Source organism: Ahaetulla prasina, chromosome 3, assembly GCF_028640845.1.
Source record: "Ahaetulla prasina isolate Xishuangbanna chromosome 3, ASM2864084v1, whole genome shotgun sequence".
NCBI lineage: Eukaryota > Metazoa > Chordata > Lepidosauria > Squamata > Colubridae > Ahaetulla > Ahaetulla prasina.
Window position 1 is genome coordinate 104054246 of NC_080541.1, and position 16050 is coordinate 104070295.

A 16050-nucleotide genomic window follows, 5' to 3' on the forward strand; every position below is an offset into this window, starting at 1 on the left:
TCATTACAGAATGAATAAATGCCAAAGCCCACTGCAACTACATCGCAAAAAAGGCTCTAAAAGTAGTAAACCTAATTTTACGCAGCTTCTTTTCCAAAAACTCTACCCTACTAACTAGAGCATACAAAACATTTGCCAGACCTATTCTTTAATACAGCTCATCAGTCTGGAACCCATACCACATCTGTGACATAAATACAATAGAACGCGTCCAGAAATATTTTACTAGAAGAATTCTTCGCTCCTCCGAAAACAACAAAATACCTTATACTACCAGGCTTGAAATCCTGGGATTAGAAAATTTACAACTCCGCCGACTTCGACATGACCTGTGTTTAACACACAAAATCATCTATTGCAATATCCTTCCTGTAAATGACTACTTCAGCTTCAATCGCAATATTACAAGAGCAAAAAATAGATTCAAGCTTAATGTCAACCGCTTCAAACTTGATTGCAGAAAATATGACTTCTGCAACGGAATTGTTAATGCTTGGAACTCACTACCTGACTCCATAGTCTCTACTCAAAATCCCAAAATCTTCAACCAAAAACTGTCTACTTTTGACCTCACCCCATTCCTAAGAGGACTATAAGGGGCGTGCCCTTTATTATATCAAATTAATATAGCTGATGCATATTCTTTATATATATATATTTGTTTTCTGAGGTTTTCACGGGTGTTTGTATATAGGTCTTTGGTTGTTCGGGTTTTCTCCCATGTAAAATTGGAAGTGTCTTGGCGACGTTTCGACGAAGTCTCATTTGTCATCTTCAGGCTTCAGCTTCGTGCTTCTGGGAGCAATGTGTGATCGCAGCTGTTTCTTCCTTTTAACTGCTAGTGGGGGTTTGAACTGATTGGGTGGGAGCTTGGCTGTGCTCTGATTGGATGGGGGTTTTTTTGTGCTCTGATTGGATGGGGGTGTGTCCTGTTTGGGTGGGGGCTTGGTTGTGCTCAGTTTAGTCTGTGTTGCAGGGGGATTTGAGCTGGTGAGCTGCATAGCTGTTGTTTGGCTTTGTGGTCGTGCTACATCTTCATAGTGGGTGTCAGTCTGCTGCATGTATGGATTGGAGGGGTTTGAAATGGCTAATGTTGCAGCTGCGGTCTGGCTTCTGGTCCTTGGTCGTGCTTCATGATCAGTGTGGGTTTGGGTCTGCTTTCTGGGTGGATGTGCGGTGGTGACATCCTGTGTGGACCTCGTGAGTGTGGGTCTGGTGTCATTCCTCGTGTTAGGGACTCGTTTGTCAATAAGGGCGGGTTTCCAAATGGCTGGTAGGCAGGAGGTATCATCTCGTTTGTTCATGCTGTGTGGGCGTTTTTCTATCTCAATGGCTTCTCTGATTATTCTGTTGTTAAAGTGTTCAGTTTTGGCGATAGTTCTGGTCTTTTTAAAGTCAATATCATGTCCTGTGGCTTTAAGGTGTTGGATCAGGGAAGAAGTTGGTTCCTCTTTTTTGAATGAGTTCTTGTGTTCTTCAATGCGTGCACTTATTCTTCTGTTGGTTTGTCCAATGTATGTGGTGGGGCAGGCGGTGCATGGGATTTCATATACTCCTTGATTTTCTAACTCAATTTTGTCTTTGGGGTTTCTTAGGATGGTGGATATTTTTCTGTTTGTGCAGAATGCTGTCTTGATGTTGTGTTTGTGGAGGATCTTGCTGATTCTGTCTGTGGTGCCTTTTATATATGGGAGGAGGGCTGTGCCGTTTTCTTGTTCTCTGTCTTGGATTTTAGTGGGGGGTTCTTTTTGGATTAGCTTGGTAATCTTATTTGTTTGGAATCCATTGGATGTTAGTACGTTAGTGAGAGTGTCTAGTTCGGGTTTTAGGTGTTGTTCATCAGCTAAGCATTTTGTTCTGGAGATGAGTGTCTTGGCTACAAAGTTGATCTGTGCTGGGTGGTGGTGTGAGAGTGCGTGCAGATAGCGGTTTGTGTGTGTTTTCTTCTGGTAGATGGTGTGTCACAGGACATGATAAAGTCACAGGACATGATATTGACTTTAAAAAGACCAGAACTATCGCCAAAACTGAACACTTTAACAACAGAATAATCAGAGAAGCCATTGAGATAGAAAAACGCCCACACAGCATGAACAAATGAGATGACACCTCCCGCCTACCAGCCATTTGGAAACCCGCCCTTATTGACAAACGAGTCCCTAACACGAGGAATGACACCAGACCCACACTCACGAGGTCCACACAGGATGTCACCACCGCACATCCACCCAGAAAGCAGACCCAAACCCACACTGATCATGAAGCACGACCAAGGACCAGAAGCCAGACCGCAGCTGCAACATTAGCCATTTCAAACCCCTCCAATCCATACATGCAGCAGACTGACACCCACTATGAAGATGTAGCATGACCACAAAGCCAAACAACAGCTATGCAGCTCACCAGCTCAAATCCCCCTGCAACACAGACTAAACTGAGCACAACCAAGCCCCCACCAACACAGGACACACCCCCATCCAATCAGAGCACAAAAAAACCCCATCCAATCAGAGCACAGCCAAGCTCCCACCCAATCAGTTCAAACCCCCACTAGCAGTTAAAAGGAAGAAACAGCTGCGATCACACATTGCTCCCAGAAGCACGAAGCTGAAGCCTGAAGATGACGAATGAGACTTCGTCGAAACGTCGCCAAGACACTTCCAATTTTACACGGGAGAAAACCCGAACAACCAAAGACCTATATATATATGTGTGTGTGTGTGTGTGTGTGTGTGTGTGTGTGTGTATTCTTCATGATATGTTTTTTTACTTATGACAATGTTTGTGTATACTGTTGTGACAAAATGAAATAAAAAAAAAAAGAAAGAAAGTTGTACATATACATGCAGTGAGATCTGGTGAGTTTCAGGCTCAGCGTTTCAGATTACACATGGTGATAAATCTAGTATGATTCTATATGGTTCATAAAATAGCTGTTGATGGATTACATTTCCTCAGTTTATTTTTTGGGAGAAAAGAACATATTGCAGGAATTTGATTAATGCATTCAAGGAACATATGAGGGAGGAGACTGCATGCCTCCATTCTTTCCCGGGAACTCTCCAAATGAGTTGAAATAAAATTGTAAATGGAGAAGATGCCTATTTCTTATGTATAAATAAATATATTTTAGCACCATGTTAATGCCAACTGTAAGTGTGAGTTTTATAATAATTGCAAAAAACTAAGAAGTCTAAATCAAAGTTCTAGCTTCTCTTTCTCCTATTTAGAAAATTCCATCATTGATCTGAATCATTTAGCAGAAAAACATCCATCTTCTACATATCCCAAGCTTGGCTGCCTGCTTCTGTCCATTTAATGGACATATGTAGAAAGCAGAGGAAATGTCCTTTAAGGACAAGGCAATGGTTAGATAAAAGGGGCCTGAGCTTGAACCAAGAAGGTAACATGAGTAAATGTCTAGACAAGCCCCTCCCTAGTTTTCACAAGATAAAAGATTAAAGAGGAAAGCACACTCAGACTTGCAAGATTCTCTTACTGTAGCTGTACAATAAAAGTAGTATTGATCCATATGTCATTGGTTTCCTGGACTAGTCTATCTTGGAAAGCCGATATCATATTATACAGAGTTTCTATGAGATTTGTGATCTAAAACTGTCCTCTTTCAGAAATGAGTAGCTATTACAAAGGTCAATTTTAAATCTGAATTCGATATACCCAAAGATGTCTTGTTTGGATCTCTTTAGCTCTCCTCAGTCCTTGTGTCTTGCTGATCAACCTAAGCCTGTGCAGGAATACAAGTATCCAGAGCAGCTTCCAGGGGAGCTTTATGATGCAACTATTCAGTGCAAATGGCAGTTCGGAGAAAAAGCTAAGCTATGCATGATGGATTTTAAAAAGGTTTAAAAAATATTTTATTCAATCTAGTTTTAATCTAGATTAAATTTAGTAAATTATTGAATCTAGGGGCTCTAAATTAACGTATGTATATTATTATATCTTCTTCCTCATTTTATTCCTATAAAAAAGTGTGAGATGCGTTAATTTGAAAATAGTGACTCTCCTAATTCTCATGAACTATTATTCCACCTAGATTAGAAGTTAATTAAATTGATTTTGATTTAAATAACTTCTTATTTATTTATATATTTATTTGCATATATAAATCCTTATGACTTCCCTATTCGAACTAATTTTCAGAACAGCTTAGAATAGGGCAATAAAAGAGCTGATAGAGAAAATAAAAGCTACCTAACAGCATGAAAATTTCAAAGTATTCGTTTGTGCTGGAAAAGATCTTGGAATGAGAGGTGTCTGGGAAAGAGCAATCCAAAGTTTGATTGACATCCCTGGAGAAACCCCTTTCCTAATAGCTTTGTGGATAGAAATCCAGAAAAGAATCTCTTGGTTTGATGTGAAACATTTGTATTGATCCTATATACATATTTGGATAGAAAACTCAATTACAGGTAATCCTCAATTTACAACCACAATTGAGCCCAAAATTAATGTAGCTAAGCAAGGCAGTTGTTAAATGAGTCTTGGCCCATTTTATGACCTTTCTTGCCACCATTGTTAAGTGAACACTGCAGTTGTTAAGTTACTAATATGGTTATTAAGTGAATCTGGCTTCCACATTGACTTTAATTGTTAGAACGTCGCAAAAGATGATCACATGGCCCCGGAACACTATAACTGCCACAAATATGAGTCAGTTGCCAAGCATCTAAATTTTGATCACATGGTCATAGAGATGCTTCAGTGGTCATAAGCATGAAAAACAATCATAAGTCACTTTTTCCAGTGCTGTTGTAACTTCAAATGGTCACTAGATGAACTGTTGTAAGTCAAGGACCACCTGTATTTCAGTAACATTTCTTGTCATACCATGGAATTCCATGGATGTTCAACATGCAGAAGTTCTGTCATTGCCGTTGTTACCCCTCCATGTAGTTTTTGTTCTATTCTAAGATAGGCAAGAAAAAACCAAGCCAACTCTGTAGGCAGATATTGTATGATATGTAGCTACTAAGAGAACAACTTTGCTTTCTTTCTATAAGCTATTTTTTGTTCTAACTATAGACACATTTGGAAATAAATCATTCTTAATGCAGTACTTCCCTTATTGCTATTTTTCCATCCAGGATATCTGTAAAGCATTGTGGTGCCATCGAGTTGGCAGAAAATGTGAAACCAAATTTATGCCAGCTGCAGAAGGTTCAATCTGTGGTTATGATATGGTAAGAAAATATTTGATAGATGTTATTTATATAAATGGGGGTACAAGTGGGAACTATGAAGAAAGTGAGTTGAAATGAGAAATAAAGTGCATTGCATCGCTTTTTGAGTTGAACTGAACTGAACTGAACTGAATCAAATACTTTGTTTTGCCAACAGTGCTTAGATATACAGACATTCAGTATCTGTTAATCACTTTTAGTACATCTGAATCATTTGAATTTAGATATAAGTTTGTTCCTTTCCTTATCTAGAGTTTTTCATATTATCCTATGCATAATAAGTATTCTTTTGATTATTTGATGTATTGAAGAGCCACACTTGCATCCTCTTTTGCCAGTATTAAAAATGTAATGCTGGTCAGGCTTTCCCACAGCTGATAGAAAGTTTGATCATCCCCAAAAGATAGACTAGGTTGCATGGGAAATCATTTTATTAGAATCACTGCACACTTGGGATCAAGTTATGGTCCTGAATGTCCTCATGTGATCTTGGAAGTCACATAGGAAGAAAGTTTAAATATCCTCTTAACTCCGTAAGCTCTAGTTGGCTTCCTGTCATTTTTGGTGATGGTTGTACCAGGAAAGGCACATTTATGAATATCATATCACTGATTAATCCTAGGCCATGTGGAACAAAGAATAGTTTTTGAAAGAGAAACTGCATGAGTAGAAGTCTGGAATAAACAAATAATAAAGTTTCTGTTTTTATTTAAACCTTTTATATTCTGCTCAATCCATCAAAAGTTCACCCAGAAATATAAATGGCTTTCCAGGCTGATTGCAAAAGTGGGCAGATGGAGAAGCTGCATAGGGTTTTATAGGACAGTACTTTGAGTTGCACTTGCTAGGAACCAGCATAACACCTGCAATGGAAATGTAATGCTGGTGAAAAAGCTTTCATCTCTCCGTGTAAAATCTATGCATGAAAGCAGCAATTGGTCACCCTTTTTTATATAGTTCTGTTGGACTCATTTTCTTTACTTCCTTGCTATGTCCTGCTTCTGCTGTCCTGCTTCTGCTGCCTTGTTTTCCTTCTATTCCCACATTTATTTAAGAAAAAATTCTTCAGATCACTGAAGATTATTTTTTATATGTTGTTTATTCAAGAAGGCTATGCCACAATAATATCAGTAAGAAGCCGTCTTTCTTTCTTTCCATTTAACAATTCTTCCCCTCTTTAATCCCTTCAGTATTAGTATTCAGTCTTCCAATTTATCCCCATAAATACCTTTTCCTCTACAGGCACTTTTGTCTTCTTTTGGCACCATTACAGATCTCTCTGAAGTTATTTAGCCATTAATTCACTCTATCTTTCCCTAACCTATCTGCATCTAATTTTGCACCCTATGTCCTCCTTCTTTTCCACAGACCCTTAAATCCCACAAACTCCATATCCTCCTTCTCTTGCTTTACCATAGAGACTCTTTGCAATCCCATCTCTCAGCTTTTCCTTCCTCTTGCCTGTCTGTCTTCCTTCTGTATGCCTGTCTCAAATGGTTTCTTCTAATCCTAGTTAAATGTAGCAGCATTCTCCCAGTAGTTCTCAGTAATTCAGCATCAAATCTCAGATGTAAGTAGTTCAACCCAGGTTTGACCCAGATAATTAAGGGGAATTGACAGAGGCTTGGAGGAGTCTTACACCTGCAATTTATTCCAGAAGAAGTTTCTGTTTACACATGTGGAAGTTTTCATCCTAATACGTGCGGAGCTGATTTGTACCAAGATTACAGCAGAGAACAAAAATTAAAAACTTCCCATCATGGCATTACAAAATCATTGCAGAATTATTATTTATATGAATTAAATAATATTGAGTTTGAGCTTCAAACACAGGCAGAATTATGCTGTGTAACTGCAACAAGCTGCAAACGTTGTCTCTCTGAACACACAAATGAAAAAAAATTAAAATTGTGAGGCGTAAACATCATTACAAATAGTGGGATAGGAAGGTTTTTTGCCCTTCGGATGTTGCTGGACATAAGCTACCCATTATCTGCAACCAGCATGGTCAATGAGCAGCAGTGATGCAAGCTGTAGTTCATTATCACATGAAGAGTAACAGGTTGCCTATCTCAAAGCAGCCAATCATTTTCATTATGATTATTTTTAGCTTCAGTTCTTAGAAGAAGAAATATCATACCGGGCTCTTTTTCCAAACAAAACTGTTGAGTCATTTGACTCCAGACAAGATTTCAAGGATATATCATAAACAAGGCACATGTCAAGTTGAATGCAGACAGACTCAGTTTAAATTTTCACATCAAAGCCAGTGTGTACTTTTAGGTTAAATGGGGTGTAATCCTGACTGACAGTCCCAAGAGAAGTGCTGTGTGTGAGTGTGTGTGTTTGTCCAAGAATAACACACAGGAATAATCAATCTCAAACAAATGACTTCATTTATAAATCAGATAGCAAGTACAATCTCTTTGCTTTCTTTACTATGTGCACATTTACTATTTTTAACATGACACTTGCTGTAAATCATTCTCATAAATATAAGGGGATACAATCTAGAACAATAACATAAAATCTGACAAAATGACTGTAGATAGTCTCTTTGAAATATAAGATTCTAAACACAGTCCCCTGGTCCAAGTGGAGGAGAAAAGCCATGAAACTAATATGGAAGCAGGCTGCTGTATTCACCTAAATGCACACCCAAATACAGAAGTTGCCTATCAAAACTATACTCTTTTCAGAAAGCATCCTTTTGAATATGCAACAAAACAAACACTGAACATAACAAATAGCACCCATTCAGGTATGCATCACATTCAAATTCAATCTGATACATATGCAAAATCATGCTTCTCCGCATGGTTTATTATCTCTATTCAGGATCAGAAATATTCCTAACAATGGTTAAATTAAAAAAAAAACATGACTTATTTTTGTGAATGAAAAGTGTATTTTCCAGCAAGGTGAATAAAATAGACTCAGGGTCCACCACCAGCTCCTTCTTCTGTTCAGTTATCTCACATATATATATATTGTTTGATGTCTAAACATATAAGATTAAAAAGATCTTCGTGGTTTAGCTGATATGTGTTGATGGTATCCACTTCATCTGGTGCATGGAAAAATCTCAGATTGTACCGTGAAGCTTATGGGATAGAATTTGAGATATGGAGCTGCTTCAGACCTAAGTGCTTGACAGCCAGCTTCAAACGGGCAAATGAAACTCACTCTCAGCCATAAACCATTAATTTCTAGTGCAACTTTAACACTTTACCTTCTTAAACTATCAAGATGTACAATGCAAAAAGCATACTTGTCCATATTCACTCTTTCCTTTGGTGTAAGGGAGAGCCTTTTTTTCCCCCATTTCACATATAAATTGGTTCATTTCATGGGTAAGAGGCAGAAAGCATTCAGTCTACATTCACTGTATATCTGGAAATAAAAGATTCTTATCCTTTCAGTGCCTAGGAATTATTATTACAAGTAATGGATGAAGATAGGAACATATTGGTTGGTCCAAATCTGGTTGAGGCAGTTATATCAATATAATTTATCAATGTCAATGTGAGTTATATGTCAAGAAACAGAACATTCAGCAATTATTATTATATAGAAACATTTTCATAATGTATACATTTTATATTCCAAATGTACATATTTTTGCAACTATACACAATTTTATATACACTGCATACACTGTTCCTAAGTTATAATCATTATGTAATTTTTATATTTTATCTATAATTTTAACTCTTTAATTTTTGTATATTGTTTTATATTTTTCTATTTTATTGTACATCACCCACAGTTCCTCTTCGAGGGAGATGGGCCATTTAGAAATGTGAAATATAAATCAATCAATAAAATAAAAAAGCTCTTTTTATCTTTTTACATTTGTTGAATTACGTTTACAGTATAGCTATGATTGTTCCAGCACTAAACCCAGGTTCTTCTCTCACATAATTAATTGGATTACATACCTATGCATATTGCAGTGTTTGCCCAGCTAGTATGTTACAAAGATTTAGATAAGCTAGAAGCACGAGAGAAGCACAAGAGGATAGAGACCATATTGTTCAAATTTATATATTAATGGACCATTCATTCATTAATATGACAAAATTGCAGGTGGCAAGGCAAACTTAAACAGAAAATAATGGGCTAATAGCAATCAACTCTAGCCAACATCTGACTGGAATGAATGATTGCAGCCCTTTCAATCTGGTAATCTACAGATGTGTTGAGACTTCAATTCCCCAAATTCTCAACCAACTGTATGAGACATAGATATTTTCTAAGAATAGATATTTAGATAGACATAGATATTTTCTTCTCTTTTATCATTGCCTACTAAAATATCTTTCTAAAAGGAAAGTGAAATATAGATATTGACAGTAACACCAAGACCCTTTTTTAAATTGTGACCTAAAGCCTGAAATATTTAAACTGAAATAACTCTTCAAATATTTAACAAGAGCACTGAATAGTCAAAAATCATAAAAAATGAATGTACATTTGAAGTGTTTTCCCAATTGTTGTTTTCCTTCTTTTGATGCACTTATTTCTGTTTTAAAAAATGTTTATTTATTTTTCTACATTCGTAGGGAAAGTTAAATACTATAAGTTAGAAGTTAGATAATATACAATAAGTTAGATAATATATAGTAAGATAAAATTAGATAATATACATTAAAAACATTTATGTGTTTCTGCTTATTAAGGTATTTGTCTTCAAGAAAAATAATGTGGAGTAACAATGATTGCATTTTACTAGTAGTGATATATACAGGTGTACTACTTTTCAATGCTCACTTCCCAGAATTGACATACTGGGCATTAAGTTTAAGAATAACAATAAAGCATACAGAAATTAAAATCAACATTGACCACTGTAGTCATCTATTTTTACACCAAGCATGATTAAAGTTGAGACAATGGCAGTATCATCCCAACTGAAGGTGTGGATATAGTGAAAAGAAATGAATTTTTTATTGTTTTGTCCCCTGGACAAGCTGTGTGACCTTGGACATGCTGTAGTTTATCACAAAGACCAGGTGTCTCAGAGGAAAACATAAATCTTCTTGGAAAAATGAACTCAACTAAACCCCAAGCATCTCATGCTTTAGTTATAGCTCAGCTGAAGCAGGAATTCTGAATTGTAATAAATCAGTTTAAATTAACTCTAGCTTTTCAAAACCTTTTAAATTAGAAATTGGGTATGGAACTTTTAATTTTTTTGAATGTTGATTAGAAGTACTTTCTCAACATAGACATATCACCAATCATGATGCATATATTAGGACTATGTTTAGCAGCAACATTTGTATTAATATTTGCTGTTTCTTATGTTTACATGTAAAGTAAACCTTTCCTTGAGAGAAACATGACATATAAAAGAAATAAATAAATAACAAAATAAATAAATTAAATAAATAAATAAATAAATAAGCCTTTTTCATATTCTATCACAAATGCATGAAGAGGAAGAAAAGTGGTAGAACTTTCATTCTAGTCTACTTATCTTTTGTCTTCAACATGCCTTCAGGCCTGTTTGTGGACATACTAGGAAGAGACTGGCACAAGTTGCTCTAAAGCTTTCAGCTCCTTCCTCATCCAAATAATGCCTAGTTGAGAAGCCATTTTGAAAAGTTATCCTAGAAGCAATTTCCACAAGTAAAATAATGGCTGAAAATTAACAAAACAATTATATAAAATATGTCCTATAATTGACTGAGGGTTTTGTTCTTCTTAGGAAACTGATTTAAGAATAAAGCCATTCCCCCCCCCCATTTGCAAACATGTATGAGAACTACTTCATAGCAAGAAGTGAATAATCTGTATTAGAAATAGGTTTAAAAAATTTTTTATCTATCTTTTTAATAATTGCATGGCTAGAAGACTTTTTCATATGTGATGTACTTTTGTATATACCAAAAATGAAAGTTAGGGATGTGGTGGCTCAGTGGCTAAGTCGCTGAGCTTGTCGATCGAAAGGTCGGCAGTTCACCAATTCGAAACCCTAGTGCCGCATAATGGGGTGAACTCCCGTTACTTGTCCCAGCTTCTGCCAACCTAGCAGTTCGAAAGCACGTAAAAAATGCAAGTAGAAAAATAGGGACCACCTTTGGTGGGAAGGTAACAGCGTTCCTTGTACCTTTGGCCTTGAGTCATGCTGGCCACAGAGACATCTTCGGACAGTGCTGGCTCTTTGGCTTTGAAACGGAGATGAGCACCGCCCCCTAGAGTCGGGAAAGACTAGCACATATGTGTGAGGGGAACCTTTACCTTTAAAATGAAAGTTACCATGTATGAGAAACTATTATCTTTTGAAAAGAAAATTCTGTGTTTTCACTTAGTCCCCTTCCTACTACTTCATCATGGCATCAATCATATGAAAGCCGTTCATTAAAGGCCATTGAAACAATGTGCATTAGGACTTCCAGGAGACTTACGGTGTTTCACAACAATGGCTGGGCTTCTGTAAACCATCCAAATGTAATTTATTTGGTTCCTGACTTCTCTAATAATAAGTACATTGTTATTTATTCCCACTAATTGTAGACAGAAGGAGCAGTGTAGAAATTTGTCTTTGATAGACAGGCTTACGGAAAAATTAAATTATATTTGATTGGCTTGTTGCAGGTTTATTATTAAGATCTCTGCTGGATCTAAGCAAAACTTGGACTTACGTCAAGTAGAAAGCCTTAGATTGTGATATGCAGAGGAATAGAACTGATACTCTATTCATTAAAATTAGTCATGCATCTTAATACCCTCTAATTGTTTTACAACATTTGTATGCCTTCAAATAAAGAGTCTTTACACTCCATATATTAATGCTTCACCCTCAGGGTTGTCAACGGGGAGTTTTATTTAACATCCCCTGCCAAGTTCTTTATATATATATGTATATATATATATATTTGTTTTCTGAGGTTTTCACGGGTGTTTGTATGTAGGTCTTTGGTTGTTCGGGTTTTCTCCCGTGTAAAATTGGAAATGTCTTGGCAACGTTTCGACGAAGTCTCATTCGTCATCTTCAGGCTTCAGCTTCGTGCTTCTGGAAGCAATGTGTGATCGCAGCTGTTTCTTCCTTTTAACTGCTAGTGGGGGTTTGAAAATATATATATATATTGAATATATATATTTTCAGTCACTGAAATTGAATCTGTAATATATTCCCTCTTGAACTGCTACATATTCTTGGTGATCATAGTTAATATCCCCTCTAACTGTATTATCTCCATATTATCTAATTTAGTTGTTACTAAATTTATCAGTACTCCAAAATTTGTACAAAAATTTCAAATTTTTACTATAGTAATTGCTGGGATCTAAACAAAGTGATGTTACTGTATGCTTAGTTTTTAGTTTTTGCTATGAACTGTTGTTTTTTTTAATGTTAGATACTTAATATTGGAGAGTTTTGCGTATGGTTGTACAGAGATAACATTAACAATTCAAATGCTGTAAAACTAGCGTAGACTAGATTGCAGGCTTTCCAAATAAGATAGTTTTACTGTTAAGACCCTTGTTCTTTGAAAAGTCCCCTCATTGCAGAAATCCAATGAGTGGGGGAAAGGTGTATGAAAATAATTGCATCCTAACTGTATGTTTATTAGAGATGTAGAATTACCCTACTTGCATGTTGATTGTAACTTAAAAATAAACTCTTCGTTAAATTAATCTTAACTCCTGATTTCAGGAACAGGGTTCATTAATATTCTTGGTAACCGCCCGGAAGTGATTTGCCAATCTAGTCTTACCATTGACAAATTTCACCAGACCTAACCTTGTCTGGCTTCTGAGCACAAATAAAGTTGGCTGGGTTCTTCTATCTGATGATTATAAATTGGGTTATAAACTGGGTTTATTTTATATATATTGTGTATATATATTTTATATCAGGGGTGAAATCTAAAATTTTTTGCTACCTGTTCTGTGGGTGTGGCTTGGTAGGTGGGTGTGTCCTGTGACTGAGTGGGTGTGGCCAACTCAATGTCACTCACAGCCACGCCCACTCAGTCACAACCTCCCCACCGAGCCACGCCCACAGAACCCAGTAGGGGAAAAAATTAGTTTCTATTCTGCCTTTTCCCTTTTTGCGAGATGCCTGCAGCTGCAGCCTCTCTGCCTGCTTGCCACCCACTTGCCACCTGTTTTTTCACCTTGGGTCGGGGGCCAGGGCCCAGGGATGTGCTATTCCCGGAGGCCCCAGAGCCACCACCTGCCTCAACCAGGTCAGGGAATTCACCATTCCCCACTCCGGCCTTTCTCCGGAGCTGCCGCCCACTCACCACTTGCTCGCCACCTGCTCGCCCTTCACCTTTGGTCAGGGCCCAGGGACGCCCCATTCCCTGAGGCCCTGGAGTTGCCCCTGCTTGCCACCTCCTCAACCAGGTCGGGGAATGCACCATTCCCCGACACCAGCCTTGTCCCGGAGCTGCCGCCCGCTCTTCCTTCACCACGCAGCATATACTTACTTTCCTCCAGTGGCTGGCTGCCAGAAAAGGCAAGCATCCAAAAATTATTGGAGTTGCTCTCCTTGAATATGCCGCCTTGTTCTATGCACCGGCTGCGCAAGCACACACCCAACCTGCCGCTGATAAATAAATAAAATAAACGGTGAGTGCTTGCGCATCCGGTGCATGGAACAAACAGCAATGGCAGCGGCATATTCAAGGAGAAGGACTCCAGTAACTTTTGGACGCTTGCCTTTCCTAGCAGCCAGCTGCTGGAACAAAGTAAGTATACGCTGCATGGCAAAGGAAGAGTGGGCGGCGGCTCCGGGACAAGGCTGGTGTCGGGGAATGGTGCATTCCCTGACCCGGTTGAGGCAGGCGGCGAGCAGGGGGTGGCTCCGGGGTCTCAGGGGAATGAGGTATCCCTGGGCCCTGACCAAAGGCGAAGGGCGAACAGGCAGCTAGTGGGCAGCAAGTGGGAGAAGGAAGACCCAGGCGGCGGCTCCGGGGAAAGGCCGGAGTCGGGAAATGGTGCATTCCCTGACCCGGTTGGGGCAGGCGGTGGCTCCAGGGCCTCGGGGAATGGGCCCCGGCCCCTGACCTAAGGGCGAGCAGGTGGTGAGCTGCCTTCCCGGTATCCCGGTGTCCAGCTTGCGAAGGCTGGACTGTGGGCCGTGGACTGGTTCGGGGGTGTGGCCAGCCAGCGATTGCTACTGGATCGGCAAACCAGAACCAATCTCCACTACCTACTCATCCAATTCCGGTCTGATCCGGTAGAATTTCACCCCTGTTTTATATATACCGTCTTTCCCAAAAATAAGACCCTGTCTTATATCTTTTTGAACCCTGAAATATATGTTCAAAAGCCCGATTGGTCTTATTATCAGGGAATGTCTTGTTTTGGGGAAAACAGGGTAAATTTTTATTATTATTTTTAATATAATACGTACCATAGATATTTTGTGGACATTGTATTGACTGGGTCAAATCTTTTTTAAACATTGCTAACAATAATAATAAAAATAAGTTTGCATAGTCCTGATCTTCCAACTTCAACAGTACCATTCTCTCTTTATAATTCTTTATCATTTTTTCCATTAATTCATTTAAACATAAATAACATTTCTTTGTGCCATATATTTGTTATCTCCTACTAAGTTACTAATATTTAATATTTTGAAAATTACTCATTATTCCACCATAATTTCAATATCTCAAATGTCTAGGACTACTAATAAGACCAAATATTAACAAAATTTAATCAATCCCAGGAATAGATCTCAAAATCCCCACAATTTCAAGTCCTTAAAAGTTTAAGTTCACAATATACTTTAACACACTATTAATATTAATAATACAATTATATTACCTAATCCTAAACTTCCACCTACTAGGCTTAGTTTATTTTTAATATAATACACACTATACATATTTTGTAGACAGTATATTGACTGGGTCAAATCTTTTAAACAATGCTAACAGTAATTATACAAATAAGTATGCATATAAGGATAATAAGGACAACAAATAAGGACAACAAAGAATGTTCTTTCTGCGCCAACTCAGTAAGCTCAAACTGGCCAAGGAGCTGCTGATTCAGTTCTACAGAGGAATTATTGAGTCTGTCATTTGCACCTCTATAACTGTCTGGTTCTTTTCTGCAACCCAACAAGAAAGACACAGACTTCAGAGGATAATTAGAACTGCAGAAAAAATAATTGCTACCAACCTGCCTTCCATTGAGGACCTGTATCCTGCACAAATCAAGAAGAGGGCCGTGAAAATATTTACAGATCCCTCACATCCAGGACATAAACTGTTTCAACTCCTACCCTCAAAACAAGCACTGCACAACAGAACAACTAGACACAAGAACAGTTTTTTTCCCGAAGGCCATCACTCTGCTAAACAAATAATTCCCTCAAAACTGTCAAACTATTTACTAAATCTGCACTACTATTAATCTTCTCATAGTTCCCATCACCAATCTCTTTCCACTTATGACTGTATGACTGTAACTTTGTTGCTGGCAATCCTTATGATTTATATTGATATATTGACCATCAATTGTGTTGTAAATGTTGTACCTTGATGAACGTATCTTTTCTTTTATGTACACTGAAAGCATATGCACCAAGACAAATTCCTTGTGTGTCCAATCACACTTGGCCAATAAAAATTCTATTCTATAATCCTGATCTTCCAACTTCAACAGTACCATTCTCTCATTGTAATTCTCTACCATTTTTTTCATTAATTCGTTTAAACATAAATAACATTTCTTTGTGCCATGTATTTGTTATCCCCTACTAAGTTACTAATATTTAATATTTTGAAAATTACTCATTATTCCACCATAATTTCAATATCCTAAATGTATAGGACTACTGATAAGGCCAAATATTAACAAAATTTAATCAAACCCA

The 16050-nt window shown here is 37.7% G+C and overlaps 1 protein-coding gene across 1 annotated transcript in view; it reads left to right on the top strand.

Moving 5' to 3' along the window:
- Positions 1 to 16050, top strand: part of ADAMTS16 (ADAM metallopeptidase with thrombospondin type 1 motif 16) — a 55844-nt gene that overhangs the window by 30733 nt on the left and 9061 nt on the right. The window contains exons 10-11 of the mRNA XM_058178517.1: positions 3708 to 3861; positions 5106 to 5201. Of these exons, the coding sequence (XP_058034500.1) occupies positions 3708 to 3861; positions 5106 to 5201 (250 nt within the window). The remainder of the gene's footprint in view (positions 1 to 3707; positions 3862 to 5105; positions 5202 to 16050) is intronic.